Source organism: Oncorhynchus keta, chromosome 20 (genome assembly GCF_023373465.1).
Source record: "Oncorhynchus keta strain PuntledgeMale-10-30-2019 chromosome 20, Oket_V2, whole genome shotgun sequence".
NCBI lineage: Eukaryota > Metazoa > Chordata > Actinopteri > Salmoniformes > Salmonidae > Oncorhynchus > Oncorhynchus keta.
In genome coordinates, this window is record NC_068440.1 from 35,792,785 (window position 1) to 35,813,845 (window position 21,061).

A 21,061-nucleotide genomic window follows, 5' to 3' on the forward strand; every position below is an offset into this window, starting at 1 on the left:
GTTAGTTTAGTTCATTTATTAAGCTACACATGTTTAATAAATGTCATGTTCGAACATGGTGTCAGAATATAGACAGAGGAACATGATAAGTGTGGTAGCCAACTAAAGCCTCAATAACCTGGAAAGAGAGAGAGAACTGTCAAATGTTTTCAACTTTTCTTGCTAAAAACAATGCAGGTACAACTAATACCCAATTGAAGGCTACACTAACTAACCAGTCACTCTGATTAAAGCCAAATGACCAATCCTTATTTGGTGTTTTTTATAATTAATTAATTAATAATTACAAAACCAAAAAAAAAACACTAATGCAGAAGTACTCATTTACATAACGTCTCAACTAAAATAATATTAATCCTTGGATAGTTAAGCGCTCATTATCCCCACACACACACATTGCTCATTATCCCCACACACACACATTGCTCATTATCCCCACACACACACATTGCTCATTATCCCTACACACACACATTGCTCATTATCCCCACACACACACATTGCTCATTATCCCCACACACACACAATTATCCCCCACACACACATTGCTCATTATCCCCACACACACACATTGCTCATTATCCCACACACACACATTGCTCATTATCCCCACACACACACATTGCTCATTATCCCCACACACACACATTGCTCATTATCCCCACACACACACATTGCTCATTATCCCCACACACACACATTGCTCATTATCCCTACACACACACATTGGAACATTGAAAGGGCAGCAGGTAGCCTAGCGGTTAGAGCGTTGGGCCAGTAACCGAAAGGCTGCTGTTTCGAATACCCAAGTTGACATGGTGAAAAATCTGTCGATGTGCCCTTGAGCAAGGCACTTAATCCTAATTTGCTCCGGCGACGTCCTACTATGGCTGATCCTGTAAAACAACACATTTCACTGCACCTAGCTGGTGTATCTGACTATAAAACATATATTTTTATTATTTTTTAAAAGCCATTAATGATGTGTGATATTGACAAACAAATGGCGAAGATCCATATAGAATGCAAATACCGTTTAACCATTTGTACATCAAAATGAATTGTTTAGGAGCATACGTGTGCAGCTGATCCTGAATTATAGTGATCTCCAACTAAACCAACAAGATGCATCATATTTCACTCATAAGAAACAGAAAAACTATAACCATAACATTTCAAACAGCATTATAGCCATCTCTGCTCACACGAGGTACTGTACACACAAGAAGAAGACACCACTCAAAGAGGAGCAACTTGGGGAACGAATGCTTTGCGCTGTACAACGTCGATGTCTTTATGCTGGTATCGTGTGCCTGCTCAAAGGGAAGGGGTTACAAGGCAGCTATTTTACTTGCTTCTCGGACGCCACTCAAATAGGCTCCTGTTACCGTCTGAGGAAAGTGCCTGTTGGTCGCCTGAAGATAGAAAGACAGGAGAAAAACAAAATGTTAAATCAGGCGCCGTATCTATCAAGCGTCTCAGAGTAGGAGTACTGATCTAGGATCAGGTCTCCTCTGTGCATGTCATCTGATTCCTTGTGATCTAAAAGGCAAAACGGGTCCTAAATCAGCAGTCCTACTCTGAGATGCTTCTCATGGGATGTTCTCTTTCAAGTGAAGGCCTGTAGTAATACATTGGTATAAGATACAGGAGGCTGGTGGCACCTTAATTGGGGAGGACAGGCTCGTGGTAATGGCTGGAGTGGAATAAGTGGAATGGTATCAAACACACCAAACACACATGGTTTCCATGGTTTCCATGGTTTCCATGTGTTTGATGCCATTCCATTTGCTCTGTTCCGTCCATTACTATGAGCCGTCCTCCCCTCAGCAGCCTACACTGGTGTACGGTGATAAAAGGGGTCAGGTCTTACCTCCCCAGCAAAGAACACCTTTCCTTGCACATCTTCAGCAATGATGTCATAGGCCTCCCCGCTGCCCCCTGTCTTCACGAAGCTGTATGACATCTGAGACCACATGTCTCTGCTCCACCGAGTCACAAAGTAATTCACCGGATCGGGGACCTCCTACAATGGAAAAATACGTAAAGATACAGGTACAACATTATTTATTTATTGGGCATTTATTTTGTATACCTTAAAAATGTCAGTTGTAGTAGTCCTAATGTAATGTGTGGTTTTCTCTTCAAAGTAGACAGTTGTTCTAATACCTGCTCTTTGAAGAGTTCACGCAGCACCTTCATGCACTGATCAGCGACATCTTTGTCCTCCATGTCCCTGATAGAAGGTACAGCTTCACCACTGATTACGGACATCAGGACACTCCGTTTTCCCTGCAGGGCCAAGACAGGAACACATCTTTTTCTCTGGTAGGAAACATTTTTTTTATTTTTTATTTTTTACATATTCAGCATACATTCCTATCCACAATTGAACAGGTTCACTTCAATGAACATGCTGCAATTACCTCAGCTGTCTCTAATGTCTACATAACAGCATTTCTCTCCTTTGAAATAACAGATTTTTACATAGTAAGTATAGCTAGAGTACAAAGATGATTGGTGGTATCTCACCTGTGGATCCATGTCATAGAACACACCAAACATCCCTCTCTTGTCAGGACTGGGTGGAATGTGGCCAAAGTAATCTGCTCCTTGGATCTTTCCGTCCCAGAAGCGAAACGGGAACTGCAGAGCAACCTGAGAGAAGGAATGTGTGTTAAGACAGTTTCTGATGAAGACAACTTGTCTGTCGAAACGTTGGTTAATTAGGTTATTCAATTATTGCATCTGACCTCCGAGAGTGTTCTACTCCGCTAGCCAGCACCTCTAATAAACAGGTGTTCTACTCCGCTAGCCAGCACCTCTAATAAACAGGTGTTCTACTCCGCTAGCCAGCACCTCTAATAAACAGGTGTTCTACTCCGCTAGCCAGCACCTCTAATAAACAGGTGTTCTACTCCGCTAGCCAGCACCTCTAATAAACAGGTGTTCTACTCCGCTAGCCAGCACCTCTAATAAACAGGTGTTCTACTCCGCTAGCCAGCAGCTAGCCAGCACCTCTAATAAACAGGTGTTCTACTCCCTAGCCAGCACCTCTAATAAACAGGTGTTCTACTCCACTAGCCAGCACCTCTAATAAACAGGTGTTCTACTCCGCTAGCCAGCACCTCTAATAAACAGGTGTTCTACTCCACTAGCCAGCACCTCTAATAAACAGGTGTTCTACTCCTAGCCAGCACCTCTAATAAACAGGTGCCAGCAGCCCTCTAATAAACAGGTGTTCTACTCCGCTAGCCAGCACCTCTAATAAACAGGTGTTCTAGCCAGCACCTCTAATAAACAGGTGTTCTACTAGCCAGCTAGCCAGCACCTCTAATAAACAGGTGTTCTACTCCACTAGCCAGCACCTCTAATAAACAGGTGTTCTACTCCTAGCCAGCACCTCTAAACAGGTGTTCTACTCCGCCAGCACCTCTAATAAACAGGTGTTCTAGCCAGCACCTCTAATAAACAGGTGTTCTACTCCACTAGCCAGCACCTCTAATAAACAGGTGTTCTACTAAACAGGTGTTCACTAGCCAGCACCTCTAATAAACAGGTGTTCTAAACAGGTGTTCTCTCCACTAGCCAGCACCTCTAATAAACAGGTGTTCTACTCCACTAGCCAGCACCTCTAATAAACAGGTGTTCTACTCCACTAGCCAGCACCTCTAATAAACAGGTGTTCTACTCCGCTAGCCAGCACCTCTAATAAACAGGTGTTCTCTAGCCAGCACCTCTAATAAACAGGTGTTCTACTCCACTAGCCAGACCTCTAATAAACAGGTGTTCTACTCCACTAGCCAGAACCTCTAATAAACAGGTGTTCTACTCCACTAGCCAGAACCTCTAATAAACAGGTGTTCTACTCCACTAGCCAGCACCTCTAATAAACAGGTGTTCTACTCCACTAGCCAGCACCTCTAATAAACAGGTGTTCTACTCCACTAGCCAGCACCTCCACTAGCCAGAACCTCTAATAAACAGGTGTTCTACTCCGCTAGCCAGCACCTCTAATAAACAGGTGTTCTACTCCACTAGCCAGCACCTCTAATAAACAGGTGTTCTCCGCTAGCCAGCACCTCTAATAAACAGGTGTTCTACCTCTAATAAACAGGTGCTAGCCAGCTAATAAACAGGTGTTCTAATAAACTAATAAAGGTGTTCTACTCCACTAGCCAGCACCTCTAATAAACAGGTGTTCTCCACTAGCCAGCACCTCTAATAAACAGGTGTTCTACTCCACTAGCCAGCACCTCTAATAAACAGGTGTTCTACTCCACTAGCCAGCACCTCTAATAAACAGGTGTTCTCTAGCCAGCACTCTAATAAACAGGTGTTCTACTCCCTAGCCAGCACCTCTAATAAACAGGTGTTCTACTCCACTAGCCAGCACCTCTAATAAACAGGTGTTCTACTCCGCTAGCCAGCACCTCTAATAAACAGGTGTTCTACTCACTAGCCAGCATCTCTAATAAACAGGTGTTCCAGCCACCTCTAATAAACAGGTGTTTCTCCACTAGCCAGCACCTCTAATAAACAGGTGTTCTACTCCACTAGCCAGCACCTCTAATAAACAGGTGTTCTACTCCACTAGCCAGCACCTCTAATAAACAGGTGTTCTACTCCACTAGCCCACCTCTAATAAACAGGTGTTCTACTCCCTAGCCAGCACCTCTAATAAACAGGTGTTCTACTCTAGCCAGCCAGCACCTCTAATAAAAAACAGGTGTTCTACTCCACTAGCCAGCACCTCTAATAAACAGGTGTTCTACTCCGCTAGCCAGCACAGGTGTTCTCTAACCTCTAAACAGGTGTTCTACTCCACTAGCCAGCAGCCACCTCTAATAAACAGGTGTTCTACTCCACTAGCCAGCACCTCTAATAAACAGGTGTTCTACTCTAATAAACCACTAGCCAGCACCTCTAATAAACAGGTGTTCTACTCCACTAGCCAGCACCTCTAATAAACAGGTGTTCTACTCCACTAGCCAGCACCTCTAATAAACAGGTGTTCTACTCCACTAGCCAGCACCTCTAATAAACAGGTGTTCTACTCCACTAGCCAGCACCTCTAATAAACAGGTGTTCTACTCCCTAGCCAGCACCTCTAAACAGGTGTTCTACTCCACTAGCCAGCACCTCTAATAAACAGGTGTTCTACTCCACTAGCCAGCACCTCTAATAAACAGGTGTTCTAAACACTCCACTAGCCAGCACCTCTAATAAACAGGTGTTCTACTCCACTAGCCAGCACCTCTAATAAACAGGTGTTCTACTCCACTAGCCAGCACCTCTAATAAACAGGTGTTCACTAGCCAGCACCCTAATCTAATAAACAGGTGTTCTAATAAACACTCCACTAGCCAGCACCTCTAATAAACAGGTGTTCTACTCCACTAGCCAGCACCTCTAATAAACAGGTGTTCTACTCCACTAGCCAGCACCTCTAATAAACAGGTGTTCTACTCCACTAGCTCTCTAAACAGCCAGCACCTCTAATAAACACTAGCCAGCACCTCTAATAAACAGGTGTTCTACTCCACTAGCCAGCACCTCTAATAAACAGGTGTTCTACTCCACTAGCCAGCACCTCTAATAAACAGGTGTTCTACTCCGCTAGCCAGCACCTCTAATAAACAGGTGTTCTACTCCACTAGCCAGCACCTCTAATAAACAGGTGTTCTACTCCACTAGCCAGCACCTCTAATAAACAGGTGTTCTACTCCACTAGCCAGCACCTCTAATAAACAGGTGTTCTACTCCACTAGCCAGCACCTCTAATAAACAGGTGTTCTACTCCACTAGCCAGCACCTCTAATAAACAGGTGTTCTACTCCACTAGCCAGCACCTCTAATAAACAGGTGTTCTACTCCACTAGCCAGCACCTCTCCTAAACAGGTGTTCTACTCCACTAGCCAGCACCTCTAATAAACAGGTGTTCTACTCCACTAGCCAGCACCTCTAATAAACAGGTGTTCTACTCCACTAGCCAGCACCTCTAATAAACAGGTGTTCTACTCCACTAGCCAGCACCTCTAATAAACAGGTGTTCTCTCCACTAGCCAGCACCTCTAATAAACAGGTGCCACTAGCCAGCACCTCTAATAAACAGGTGTTCTACTCCACTAGCCAGCACCTCTAATAAACAGGTGTTCTAAACAGGTGTTCCACTAGCCAGCACCTCTAATAAACAGGTGTTCTACCTCTAATAAACCACTAGCCAGCACCTCTAATAAACAGGTGTTCTACTCCACTAGCCAGCACCTCTAATAAACAGGTGTTCTACCTCTAATAAACAGGTGTTCTACTCCACTAGCCAGCACCTCTAATAAACAGGTGTTCTACTCCGCTAGCCAGCACCTCTAATAAACAGGTGTTCTACTCCGCTAGCCAGCACCTCTAATAAACAGGTGTTCTCTACCTCTAATAAACAGGTGTTCTAGCCAGCACCTCTAATAAACAGGTGTTCTACTCCACTAGCCAGCACCTCTAATAAACAGGTGTTCTACTCCACTAGCCAGCACCTCTAATAAACAGGTGTTCTACTCCGCTAGCCAGCACCTCTAATAAACAGGTGTTCTACTCCACTAGCCAGCACCTCTAATAAACAGGTGTTCTACTCCGCTAGCCAGCACCTCTAATAAACAGGTGTTCTACTCCGCTAGCCAGCACCTCTAATAAACAGGTGTTCTACTCCACTAGCCAGCACCTCTAATAAACAGGTGCTAGCCAGCACCTCTAATAAACAGGTGTTCTACTCCACTAGCCAGCACCTCTAATAAACAGGTGTTCTACTCCACTAGCCAGAACCTCTAATAAACAGGTGTTCTACTCCACTAGCCAGCACCTCTAATAAACAGGTGTTCTACTCCACTAGCCAGCACCTCTAATAAACAGGTGTTCTACTCCACTAGCCAGCACCTCTAATAAACAGGTGTTCTACTCCACTAGCCAGAACCTCTAATAAACAGGTGTTCTACTCCACTAGCCAGAACCTCTAATAAACAGGTGTTCTACTCCACTAGCCAGCACCTCTAATAAACAGGTGTTCTACTCCACTAGCCAGCACCTCTAATAAACAGGTGTTCTAGCCAGCACCTCTAATAAACAGGTGTTCTACTCCACTAGCCACCTCTAATAAACAGGTGTTCTACTCCGCTAGCCAGCCTCTAATAAACAGGTGTTCTAGCCAGCACCTCTAATAAACAGGTGTTCTACTCCACTAGCCAGCACCTCTAATAAACAGGTGTTCTACTAGCCAGCACCTCTAATAAACAGGTGTTCTACTCCACTAGCCAGCACCTCTAATAAACAGGTGTTCTACTCCACTAGCCAGCACCTCTAATAAACAGGTGTTCTACTAGCCAGCACCTCTAAACAGGTGCCAGCCAGCACCTCTAATAAACAGGTGTTCTACTCCACTAGCCAGCACCTCTAATAAACAGGTGTTCTACTCCACTAGCCAGCACCTCTAATAAACAGGTGCCAGCACCTCTAATAAACAGGTGTTCTACTCCACTAGCCAGAACCTAATAAACAGGTGTTCTAATAGCCAAACCTCAGGTGTTCTACTCCACTAGCCAGCCACCTCTAATAAACAGGTGTTCTACTCCGCTAGCCAGCACCTCTAATAAACAGGTGTTCTACTCCACTAGCCAGCACCTCTAATAAACAGGTGTTCTACTCCACTAGCCAGCACCTCTAATAAACAGGTGTTCTACTCCACTAGCCAGCACCTCTAATAAACAGGTGTTCTACTCCACTAGCCAGCACCTCTAATAAACAGGTGTTCTACTCCACTAGCCAGCACCTCTAATAAACAGGTGTTCTACTCCACTAGCCAGCACCTCTAATAAACAGGTGTTCTACTCCACTAGCCAGCACCTCTAATAAACAGGTGTTCTACTCCACTAGCCAGCACCTCTAATAAACAGGTGTTCTACTCCCAGCCAGCCTCTAATAAACAGGTGTTCTACTAGCCAGCACCTCTAATAAACAGCCAGCACCTCTAATAAACAGGTGCCAGCACCTCTAATAAACTACTCCACTAGCCAGCACCTCTAATAAACAGGTGTTCTACTAGCCACTAGCCAGCCACCTCTAATAAACAGGTGTTCTACTAGCCAGCATCTCTAATAAACAGGTGTTCTACTCCCAGCCAGCACCTCTAATAAACAGGTGTTCTACTCACTAGCCAGCCAGCACCTCTAATAAACAGGTGTTCTACTCCACTAGCCAGCACCTCTCCTAAACCTCTAGCCAATAAACAGGTGTTCTACTCCACTAGCCAGCACCTCTAATAAACAGGTGTTTCTACTAGCCAGCACCTCTAATAAACAGCCAGCACCTCTAATAAACAGGTGTTTCTAGCCAGCACCTCTAATAAACAGGTGTTCTACTAGCCAGCACCTCTAATAAACAGGTGTTCTAGCCAGCACCTCTAATAAACACTAGCCAGCACCTCTAATAAACAGGTGTTCTACTAAACAGGTGTTCTACTAGCCAGCACCTCTAATAAACAGGTGTTCTACTAAACAGGTGTTCACTAGCCAGCACCTCTAATAAACAGGTGTTCTACTCCACTAGCCAGCACCTCTAATAAACAGGTGTTCTACTCCGCTAGCCAGCACCTCTAATAAACAGGTGTTCTACTCCGCTAGCCAGCACCTCTAATAAACAGGTGTTCTACTCCACTAGCCAGCACCTCTAATAAACAGGTGTTCTACTCCGCTAGCCAGCACCTCTAATAAACAGGTGTTCTACTCCGCTAGCCAGCACCTCTAATAAACAGGTGTTCTACTCCACTAGCCAGCACAGGTGTTCTCTAGCCAATAAACAGGTGTTCTACTCCTCTAATAAACAGGTGTTCTACTCCCAGCACCTCTAATAAACAGGTGTTCTACTCCGCTAGCCAGCACCTCTAATAAACAGGTGTTCTACTCCACTAGCCAGAACCTCTAATAAACAGGTGTTCTACTCCACTAGCCAGCACCTCTAATAAACAGGTGTTCTACTCCACTAGCCAGAACCTCTAATAAACAGGTGTTCTACTCCACTAGCCAGAACCTCTAATAAACAGGTGTTCTACTCCACTAGCCAGCACCTCTAATAAACAGGTGTTCTACTCCACTAGCCAGAACCTCTAATAAACAGGTGTTCTACTCCACTAGCCAGAACCTCTAATAAACAGGTGTTCTACTCCGCTAGCCAGAACCTCTAATAAACAGGTGTTCTACTAGCCAGCACCTCTAATAAACAGGTGTTCTACTCCACTAGCCAGAACCTCTAATAAACAGGTGCTAGCCAGCACCAGCACCTCTAATAAACAGGTGTTCTACTCCACTAGCCAGCACCTCTAATAAACAGGTGTTCTACTCCACTAGCCAGAACCTCTAATAAACAGGTGTTCTACTCCACTAGCCAGCACCTCTAATAAACAGGTGTTCTACTCCACTAGCCAGAACCTCTAATAAACAGGTGTTCTACTCCACTAGCCAGCACCTCCACTCTAATAAACAGGTGTTCTACTCTAGCCACCTCTAAACAGGTGCCAGCACCTCTAATAAACAGGTGTTCTACTCCGCTAGCCAGAACCTCTAATAAACAGGTGTTCTACTCCACTAGCCAGAACCTCTAATAAACAGGTGTTCTACTCCACTAGCCAGAACCTCTAATAAACAGGTGTGCGTTTCTTTCGCCTCCAGATTATCAAGACAGTTTCTGGTGACAGGGTGAACCAGTTTCATTTACATCATCCAGACTGTGTCGCAGCTCTAAACCCTTACCTTTTCAATGAGACCTGCTCCAAGACTGTGGATAGCTTTCAGCTTTCTCTCAGGAAGAGGAGGGTTGAATTGAATGATATTCTTCTGGAGTAAAGTCAATGGGATTGTCACCAGAACCTTAAAAAAAAGACCAAATAAATGCCATTGGATGAGGTAACTTTGACTATATCCCTGAGTAATCGATAGCTTGAACCTACAATGAAACAAGTGTACTGTGATTGTGAGGCATTGCTCGAAATGCTTGAGTACAAAACAAATTTGAGAAACCTCTCACTTGTATCTAACTATATACTACAACCAAGATGAGAGGAGAATGGGCAACGAAAGGAGATATTATTGGGACGCACCCTAAGTGTGCACTTGTTCACACATCTAAAAAGCATTGAATTGCTTAAGGCATTGGCTAGTAGGAGTTTCCAGCATATTTCTCATACCAGTCATTTCCTTTCAAATCAGTGAAGGGAAGTAGACAAGTACACACTTTGCGAGGAAGGAGAGATAATTGGGACATAGTATCTGATGGCTCACCGGGCTCTTGATGCGGATGTCGAGGCCCTCGGCCAGTTTATTAAGCACAGACGAATAGCCCTCTGTCAGCAGTGTATGGTCTCCTGAGAACTGAGCGAAGAACTCATTGTGGTCCCAGGATCGAGCCGACACCTGTGAACACACACACACACACACACACACACACACACACACACACACACACACACACACACACACACACACACACACACACACACACACACACACACACACACACACACACACACACACACACACTAAATTCAGGGGTTAAAGCAACAACAAAATATCCCATGACTGAAACTTAAGACGATCTCAGATGGATTGTCTGGGGACATGTTAACCTCCACTTTCATGTAAGAACGTCATAACCACCATGCTTTCAGGAAAGATAATAATTTTGTACATGTATCCTTGCTTAGGGGGTCCGGGGTCCTCAACGGGATAATGTTTTTTCACAAGGACTGAGAAGCTCAGTTCTGGTGACTTAAAAAAAAAAAAAACATGAAAATAAAATGACACTGACACCATCTAAAATATAATTTCCACTTCCAAAAATGGGCCCAATAACTATTGGTAAAAATGATATTAAAATTATTTGAACATATTGGATCATTCATATAGCCTATGCATGGTCTATATTATCAGGTATGCTATCAGGAATAAGCATTAGCACCTGTAGCCCAACTGATAGCATAGTGGCTATAAATTATACATAGGCTGAAGCATGGGGTTGGTCCATCTGCATTTACCCCATAGAACACCACATCCTGATTGTTATTATTAATTTATTATAAATATATCCTTATTAATTAGTATTCACTTCACTTTTTTCTATTACAGAGTATGTCATTGCCCTTCGAAGAAAATATTGACCATTTTAAGAGCTCTGTTGTACAGTTACACCTGAACCATTCTTGAAACTCTGGTTGTAAGACTGCAGGGTAGCCTAGTGGTCAGAGCATTGGACTAGTAACCTGAAGGTTGCAAGTTCAAACCCCCGAGCTGACAAGGTACAAATCTGTCGTTCTGCCCCTGAACAGGCAGTTAACCCACTGTTCCTAGGCTGTCATTGAAAATAAGAATATGTTCTTAACTGACTTGCCTGGTTAAATAAAGGTCAAATAAATAAAAACTATTTTAAAACTACGCCACGCGCAATTGAAGGAGTATAGAAATAAACGTGGTAGCAATGGAAAACTGGGATCCCACTCTTCTTTTAGCAAAGGTCAAAAGTGTTTTCCCAAGACCTCATTGGCTCTTGTAACTTCAATGAGCCTCGAGAGGAATATTTATAAAACACAACAAGCCGACTTGGTAAATAGGTCAAATATTCTACTATGGGGTTGTCTGATTTTGTTTTAATAACATTAAAATGGCAAAAGAAAAATTGTAGCATAGTCTTTGAATGACTTTACAAGCAGCTACAGTAGACTAGACGCCGCTGTCGGAGTGGAGCGCTGCTGTGGTGTGCATGACAGACTATTTAATTCCCTTCGTCTGAACATCGGAGTGTCATCCACAATCATGCATGTCACTTGAATACAAACAGTGTAACAGAAAATAAAATACTTGAGAATACATTTATTTGGGAATATATTTCATAGCCTAATAGAGACAAGCATATCTGTTCTATGTCATCTCCAAACCAGATTTTATTGAGCATCTTCACTGATCGGGGAAAATAAGAAAAAAAAAACGACTTCTCCAGGATCCATATGATGGAAATCCGTTGCTGTAACGGAGAACTTTAACCCCCGACTATGTTGTCATAACTCTCCTACGGTCACTTCATGGACTGTCACAAGAGACAGGGTAGGAATGATCTCATCCTCAGACCTGGTCCAGTGTGCTTCCACAGGCATATTCCAGGTTGCTGAGATGGAACTGAAGCACTTTCTCCTCCAGCTGGCTGAACTGGACCCCAGACTCCTGAAGGAATGTCTTGTACACCTCCTGGATTTTCTCTGGAAGTCAAAATTGTAAAATGATAGAAACTAGAAACTGACCAAATGTCTATCACTACTTCATATATAAGCAAAACATTACGATGTCCCAAAATTCCCAAGTCTTCCAGAAATCCTGGTTGGAATATTTCTGGAATCAGGAGTAAATAAATATAAATTCTGTTATTACTCTAAAAGCCAGGTTTATGCTACACGATTTTACCCCATATTCTAACCCAAAATCTGCAATGCTCTTGTAGTGTGAGATGTGCAACGACACGTTTTGAGAACAGTGATGAGCAACAGCCAATGAGAGCTCGCCAGAAAAGAAGCCAGTGAAACATCACTCAAGACATGTAGACTCTGGATCAGGAGCCATGACTACTACTAGTATGCATTTGTACTGCAAATTTTTACAGCTCTGTAGTATATACACCAGGCTTTACCGCTATTTCTGTAAAACCTTGGAATTTTGGGGAAAGTTACCAGATTTCGCAACCCTAGGAGTGACCACAAATGTGCTGTACCTCCCAGAGGAGTGTCCTGGTTCTGAGACTTGTCTTTCCTCCATTCTGACACCACATCCAGGATGGCGTTAAAGTGGAAGTCCATGCGCTTATCGATGGCCGGGTCTGTGGCACTCCCTCCCTCCTGGAACAGGTCACACCTCTCCCCCAGCTTGTGCATTTTAATGCTGAGCTACATACAAGAGAAGCAACTGAGTATGTGAATACTTGTAGGACCCGAAAGACTTCTGAGGCGTCTATTAGCAGTTACACAATACTAAATTAAATTCGGCAGCAGCATAAAAAATACAACGTTATTTGGTTGAACTTTGGGTGAATGATTAGAAATGTTGACATTGAAAAATCCTGTTTTCAAGGTACGGTTTGTGAGTGAACGACTGAGTGCCAGTAGTGTGTCAGGGTTGTTACAAAGAATCTCTCACCTGCTCACTCATCAGTGCAATTGGGTTGTTCACACAGCCGTTCACAATCTGAGCCCCCCGACCCACAGTGACGCCGCCCAGCGATGTATCGTCCCACACCCGCCCTCCAATCCGCTCACTCGCCTCGAGCATCACCACCTGTGATTGGATCAAACACTTGGAGGTTAAAGTTCATGAAGAAGGCACAGCCACAGAACTCATCAGCAGTTATTCATTCAATACGTTGTGAACAATATTATGTATACCTCATTTCAGACCAAGAACATCTTATGGGTTATTATAGGAGTAGGTTCCATATCTGAATTAACCTAAAATTAGGACACCCAGCTAGCACATTTGTTTCCTTAGAAGTTGTGGAAACGTATGTTATTGATTTCCATAGGTTCTGGGAATGAACTCATACGTTTCCTGACGGTTAAAACTGATTTTTTTTTTTTAATGTTCTGAGAATGTAAGTACAAATATCACCTGTTCTGGGAACATACATTTTTAGAGGTTTCAGGGAGGTTCTGAGAACAACAATGATAGGTTATTTGAAGGTAATTAAATAACGTTCTGAGAACATACTCAATAAGACTGCGAACAACACTGCTAGCTTAGTTTGGGTTCACTTTTTGAACTCCAAGCAGATAGGACACATGGAAATTAATTTGCTTAGGCATTAATCATGCAACAAACAAAAAGTGAGTGAGATTCAAATGTATGATCTTCTGTTGTCTATCCATGGAATTAGTCCTCTGTGCCACCAGGATGGAGCTAGCATACCATGTTTTTTTAAACTCGTACAAAGCTGTTAATTTTAATCTAGTCAGGAAACAAGCACTCATTAAGATCAGGTGTGGCCAATTAGTGGACTCGGCCAACACACCTGAACACACTTAAGACAGAAGATTTTGTTGAGGCTGAGAACAGAATGTATATATTTTTTAATTTACGTTCTCAGAACGTTCTTTGAACGTTACTAATGTGATCTTGTAGTTTTTATGGAAAGTTTTCTGAGAAAATTACTTTAAATAGGACCATGAGGAAACCTGTAGAAAACGTTATGCTGAAGTACTGAAATTCCCACAGCAGAACATTGTTTCTTAACGTTCTCTGAACAATTTGAGAAATTAATTTTAAATAGAATCATGAGGAAACGTTATGTTGAAGTACTGAAATTCCCACCTAACATGGAACCCAAACAGGCTGCGCACGTGCGCCATCGTTCATAAATGTATTTTGTCCCCCCACACGAAACGCGATCACAACACGCAGGTTAAAATATCAAAACAAACTCTGAACCAATTATATTAATTTGGGGACAGGTCGAAAAGCATTAAACATGTATGGCAATTTAGCTTGCACTTGCTAGCTAATTTGTCCTGGGATAGAAACATTGAGTTGTTATTTTACCTGAAATGCACGTGGTCCTCTACTCCGCCAATTAATCCACACATAAAACGGTCAACCAAATCGGTTCTAGTCACCTCTCTTCCTTCCAGGCTTTTTCTTCTCTTGACTTTATATTGCGATTGTCAACTTTCATAAATTAGGTGCATTACTGCCACTGACCTCGTTCATCTTTCAGTCACCCACGTGGGTATAACCAATGAGGAGATGGCACATGGGTACCTGCTTTAATAAACCAATGAGGAGATGGGAGAGACGGGACTTGCAGCGCGATCTGCGTCAGAAATAGAACTGATTTCTATTTTAGCCCTTGGCAACGCAGACGCTCGTTGGCTCGCGCGAGCAGTGTGGGTGCAATAATTGAATAACATAGATTCCTAAATATATTTTGCGATGCGAGAGGTGTAGTCAGCCTGTTAGGAACATATGGTTCTCAGAATGTTACGTGCTTGCTGGGTATCCTGCACCATTCCCAGAACATTGTAGGAAGTTCTGGGAATGACCATAGGACAACCACGCTCTCACCAAGCTCTAAGAAACATAAGGTTCTCAGAACGTTATGTGCTAACTGGGTATGGTCAAAACATCAAAAACAAAAATAAACACTTGAAGTAGTTGTACATTTTAAATCTTAAAATAATACCTGCATGCCAAAGTTTTGCAGTTGCCGCGCAGCAGCCAGCCCCGACGCCCCGGCTCCAATCACAATCACGTTCTTCTGCAAAGACCAACAAAAACTCTGTATGAGCTGCAGAACATAACTGGACAAAGTTGATGGTAGAAAATTAGACACACTCACGTTGTGGTAGCGCTCGGGAAGCAGGGGCTGTTTGACTGATAGAACCCCAGTGTTGATCAGACCCTTCCTGGTCATGAAGAGAAGCACCCTGTCCATTTCCTGTACACAACGCACACGTACCAGACCTCTCACAATGATGTGGGGAGCACAGTTCTGGGGTGTCAGCACCTCCTAGACATGAGAGGAAGGGACGTGTTTAATCATTACCACCAGGCCCTGTTGTGTTTAATTGATAGAAAATAAATTAAACTAACTCCATTGTTTTTCCTCACTATTCTATTAGTCTCTCGTCAAAAATAGGTATGTGACTAGATGGCTGGGTTATGTGAAATAACATGTGGAAAGAGAAAGGTACTCCACACAAACCAGGTGGATGCTAGTGGATGATCCAGCCTACCTACAGAGGAAGAGGAGACGGCGTGTCTGATGTAGAGCTCTAGGCTTGTCTACCAGTATCTGACTGACGTTTCTCCCTGCCTGTCTATCATCGACGCTCCCTCCGCTCAAGCTACTGACTGTCTTTTCAAACTGCCTCTGAAGCTGTGAAAGACCATCAATTCATGAACTGACAGATCTCTACATTTCTTTTTGTTTTCAAAGCAACTTTGAGATTCTTGTTTGTAACTAAAAAATATATATATATTATTATTATTACTACTACTATGACGCTTCCAAAAAGCATCTAATTTAAACAGTGTAGGAATTATCTGTCTGGCTACCTTACAGCCTCTGTGCCAGGAGGCCAGGATAAGGTTACGCAGGGCCAGGTACATGGTGGGGTCACGGGAAAACTCTGGAAACTCGTAGAGCTCATCCAGCTCCATCATGTCCGGTCGCACACACAAGGCCTTCCCACACTCGTTGGGTTGGTAAAAGGGCTGGAAGTATGGACACAGCCCTGGAACTGAACACAAAGTATGAGTTAGAGAACATGCATTTACTGACCACGAGTGACTGGTGTTTCAACAGACTATCTAAGATAATAGAAAGAAAAGTAGCCTAGACTTAAGCAATAAGGCATGAAGGGGGTGTGGGAATGGTCAATTACACAACAGCTCAAGGCTGTTCTAGACACAACGCATCACGGAGTGCCTGGACACACCCCTAAGCCATGGTATATTGGCCATATACCACAAACCCCTGGGGTGCCTTATTGCTATTATAAACTGGTTACCAATGTAATTAGGTCAGTACAAATACATGTTTTATCAAACCTGGTGCTATACGGTCTGATGTACCACGGCTGTCAGCCAATCAGCATTCCGGAATCGAACCACCCATTTTATTATGGATATTAACTACTTGCCGATTTACTGGTTCCTTAGCTCTGGGTCGCACTCCCTTCTCTGTGAAGTAGATAACAGAGTTGAGATGTGGATTCTCTCCCACCCACGATGGACTTACTCTGTGGTGGGATGGCTCTGCAGTGCTCTGCCCTCAACTCAGCATGAGAGTGGTTGCTGGTGGATCCTGAGGGGCTCATGCCCACACAGTCGGGATAGTAGGCTGTGAGGAAAGGGTTGGCCGGGCTGTCCTTAAATAACGGGGGCAGGATCAGCATGGAATGCCACCAGCTGTCGATCACCTCCGCCACTCTCTGTGGAACACAAGGTTCCGAATAAGGACAAGGCTGCAGTGATACTTTAAATTGTTGACTGAAAATGAAGGAACACAGAAGGTCATTTTTAAAGACAGTCACTCACCAAATCTTCTGGCAGAGAGCACTGGTCTGGCCCTTCGGTCTGTAGATGTAAACACGTGATATTATGGCACTATCATGAAATGTCAATCAAGTTATTGTTGATTATGTTGTTGGCTCTTCCTCTGTAGATGTAAACACGTGATATTATGGCACTATCATGAAATGTCGATCAAGTTATTGTTGATTATCTTGTCGTCTCTTCCTCCTGCTACTTCCTGTTTACCTTGACATTGTTGACCTTCATGCCACAGCGATACGTGGCTGCTAGTGAGGCAGTGAGCTGGATCTCCTTGGTTAGCTGACGCCATTTCCCACAGTCTGGCTTAGTGCATTGGACCTGGAAACCAATCACAATGGAGTGAATGTGTTTGAATTACTCACTTGATGGAGAGTGGCTGCATTGACCTGAATACTATGCCAGTTAGCTGGCCATTTTGGGGTTGAAAGGCAGCTGTGTTGCTCTCACCCAGTATGGAAGCTGTTGATCTGCCATGAAAGCTTTCAGACTGGGCTCACTCTTCCCATTGCCAGTCCAAACCCTCTTCCAGGATGCATATGTTTCATAGCCATCTTTGTGACTGATAAACCAAGGAAATATATAGTCATTACATTCAGATCAACAGAGAACAGGTGTCTATGATGACATGTTTAACAAAATGACAACGTTATTTTTTAATTAGACTGTTAACCTTCTATAGTAGTGATCAAAACACTCATTGCAAAAGTGCTCCCCACAGGACAAATGGTACCACCGAGAAGTGTAGCCGTTTTTGGCGCACCTGAAAGAAAGACGGAGAGCAGTCAGAAACCTGTCAGCGAGTACTCAACACACTGAATGTGATGTCATACTTTCTCTCCATTGTGTTCCAACAGGTGGCATCACTCATACGGGACACTTGTACCTCAACTGATCAGTGCAGGGCAAGAACCGTCACACTATTTGATGTAAGACAGTGGCAGAACTCCCATACTTGCGTTCTAAATAGTAGGCATACGAAAATAGAACGTATACGACATTTCTAAAACTTACTATGCTTTAAATAAACAGGATATCCTACACATTTCATCTAGTACAATTCACTGTACACTTATTGAGGGGGGAACAAAATGTGTCTTTCCAGACGCGTGTGTGTGTGTTTGACAACAGCTGATAATCAGAGAAGGTGACGACGCGCTGTACCAAAATGAAAGAACGGCGAGAATCAACCCAACAGCTCATCAGATGACGCATCCTCAGTATAGATTAGTATGTTGATATTAGTTGCTTACTGCATTAATTTGTACTAAACAGTACATTCTAAATAGTACGTAGTACAATTAGTACACAGTATGTAGTTTTAGTAAGTAGTAGGCAAGACAGATTTCGGACACAGCTGCCAATGACTCTCTCTGGAAACCACCAGTGAAGTAAAAACAGGAGATGATACCAGATAGAACAATGAGATAGATATTTCACCAGATGTATAAATGTGAATTATCCGGTTGGCGTTTCCACTCAATACCAAATATGGTAGTGAGAGAAAGCCCAATGACTAGCAGTGGATGGATTTTGGCCGACATTCTGATAATTTACTCATCGATGAAACATCTCAATACAGTTTTCAGTTCCCAAAATCTGTTATAAATAGAGTGGACTAAGTTTTGTAGACTTTACCCTTTGATTTGATTTGAAGCTTTAAAAAACTGCATTGTTTATAAGGAGTGCAAAGGCAAATTGAGTTATTGCACACGAGCACTTCAGAGTAGGTGTTCCATAACGGAAATATGCAAATGTGACTAGAAAGCGCCAATAGGATCTCGCTAGCTGGTGCTTGGCTCTAACCACCTCCTTGCTTGTTCTGCCCACTATGACTAATTTGTTCCCATTTGAAATAACAGGCTGTTGTCTATGTTGGTTAAATTATTTAAAAAATATTTGATGATACCTTTCAGAGGCACTAGCAAAGCACACTGGGTATGTGGCCGAGCATCCAGCCTTTTCACACTTTCTGTACTTCTTCTCAGATTGGTCCTCTTCTTCCTCTGTGTCAGTGGCTTTTCTTTTAGTCTGGAATCCAATGACAGACAGACTTCAATATCAAGGAAAATATGTTCATTACTGAAAGCAGAGAGATTGGTAAAAGGCAGGAGGCTCTTAATTAATGGGCTGACTGGATGGCAATATGTAAAGTGAGTGAGAATGACTGATAAAAAGGTGGTCTCACTACACCACACAGTCCCAAACTAGCCAGAGCCGACATATCTAGTATTGTGCCTAGCTCAGGTACAATACTTGATCTGCCAGCTCTGGTTTGTCCCAAAGCAACTGTATGAAGTCTGTTTTGTCTAATATTAGGGTGCACATATACCTGTCCAGGTGGAGGATTATTGCAGCGCTTCATTCTGACGTTGACCTGTCTACCAGAGGAGCGAAGGGACGACTGACCATCCCCAGATGATGACTCCATTGCTGTCCTCTTCTTGGCACGCCGAGCACCTGAAGCATTCACTGTATAATCTGTAAATTGACCACATATCATATCGCTGAATGTGACCATGTCACAGCCTAGATAAAACATGTCATAACACATGATCTCTCATGTATTATTAAGTAATAATAGATTGTCAACATGAAGCTTACGTGCTGCCCCATCGACCAATACTCAGCTGCCCAAAACTAACAGCAATGTGGATATGCAAATGTGCCGCTGGCTAGCTGTTACGCTGGCTAGCTGTTATGCTGGCTAGCGTTAGCTCAAAAGCTGAGCTGTCAGACAATACCGTCAGAGTATGGAAATAGCGCGCTAACCTGCATCTGTCAGCATAGCTGGCTGTGCTCTATCTTTCCGATTCAGAGTATATTCCTTTGTTTGAGACGATTTGAATTTGTTATCAATCTGTCTTTGTTGTTGTTGTTGTTATTCTGAGTAGGAAATGAAGGCGAAGCCAAAGATAGAAACTGTGGCTAAACTGACACCAAAACCTACTTCCGGTGTGTCACAACGGGGAAAGTATGCGTTTCGAGTTTTTACTGTTTGGTATCTTCTGCTTGCCGTAGTAGGGGGGTAACCATAGTAACCATAGTAACGTATACATACGTATTTCGGTGTGTCGGTCGCATTGAGTTACGTTCCGATGCCAACACATCCACATAAGTAGGTGTTTTTGTGAGATGCGTTGAAAGTAGTTATAATTCTTCCAGGTATTTGCAATGTTTTTAATGGCAACTACCTGAAAACCATGCGTTGTACACAGTGGTGGAAAAAGTACCCAGTTGTCATACTTGAGTAAAAGTAAAGATACCTTAATAGAAAATGACCCAAGTAAAAGTAAAAGTAACCCTATAAAAAAACACTTGAGTAAATGACTTAAGTATCAAAAGTACATGTAAAAATGATATGATAATACAACATTTTAGCTTACACACTCCCAGTAATGTCATACACGATGGATCACTAGTTTATACACTAACGTTCACACATCTAGATAGTGGGGTGCACATTGCCTACTGTGCAGTTGACAAGCTTCTCCTGCTCTATTGCTAGTTGAGTGGCTGGACTGCTCCATAATGGGCTGTCTGAGGAATGTCTGCTCCGTTCATTTTGACACTATGGGCCTGAGTCCCAAATGGCAACCTATTCCCTACATAGTGCACTACTTTTGACCAGAGCCCCATGGGCCCAGGTCCAAAGTAGGGCACTATATAGGGAAAGTAGGGCACTATATAGGGAATAGGGTGCAATTTGGGTCGTTGCCTGGTCCTCATTGTCCTAGGCCATCATCATGTTCTGAATGTCAAACGTGAATCTCCTGACTCAGCCAACAGTCACATCGCTGTACACACACACACACACACACACGCACACGCACACACACACACACAGAGCAACTAGGACGGAATCCTCCCACCCATGACATACAGTAGCTTCTTTAATTCAAATAGAGATTAGAAGCATATTTACCTGGCAATCTATTTG

At 43.2% G+C, this 21,061-nt stretch overlaps 1 protein-coding gene across 1 annotated transcript; it reads right to left on the minus strand.

Moving 5' to 3' along the window:
* Window positions 1–927: 927 nt before the first annotated feature.
* On the minus strand, window positions 928–20,087 carry LOC118377639 (lysine-specific histone demethylase 2). The gene is given in 21 exon segments (XM_052472742.1): window positions 928–1,415; window positions 1,874–2,026; window positions 2,170–2,292; window positions 2,533–2,658; window positions 9,790–9,915; window positions 9,917–9,982; window positions 10,318–10,449; window positions 12,157–12,284; window positions 12,791–12,962; window positions 13,213–13,350; window positions 15,248–15,322; window positions 15,404–15,574; window positions 16,123–16,307; window positions 16,808–17,000; window positions 17,107–17,145; window positions 17,329–17,442; window positions 17,572–17,683; window positions 17,795–17,884; window positions 19,031–19,152; window positions 19,454–19,602; window positions 19,894–20,087. Coding segments are annotated over 21 exon segments (2,514 nt in total). The 5' UTR covers window positions 19,910–20,087; the 3' UTR covers window positions 928–1,331.
* Window positions 20,088–21,061: the final 974 nt, after the last annotated feature.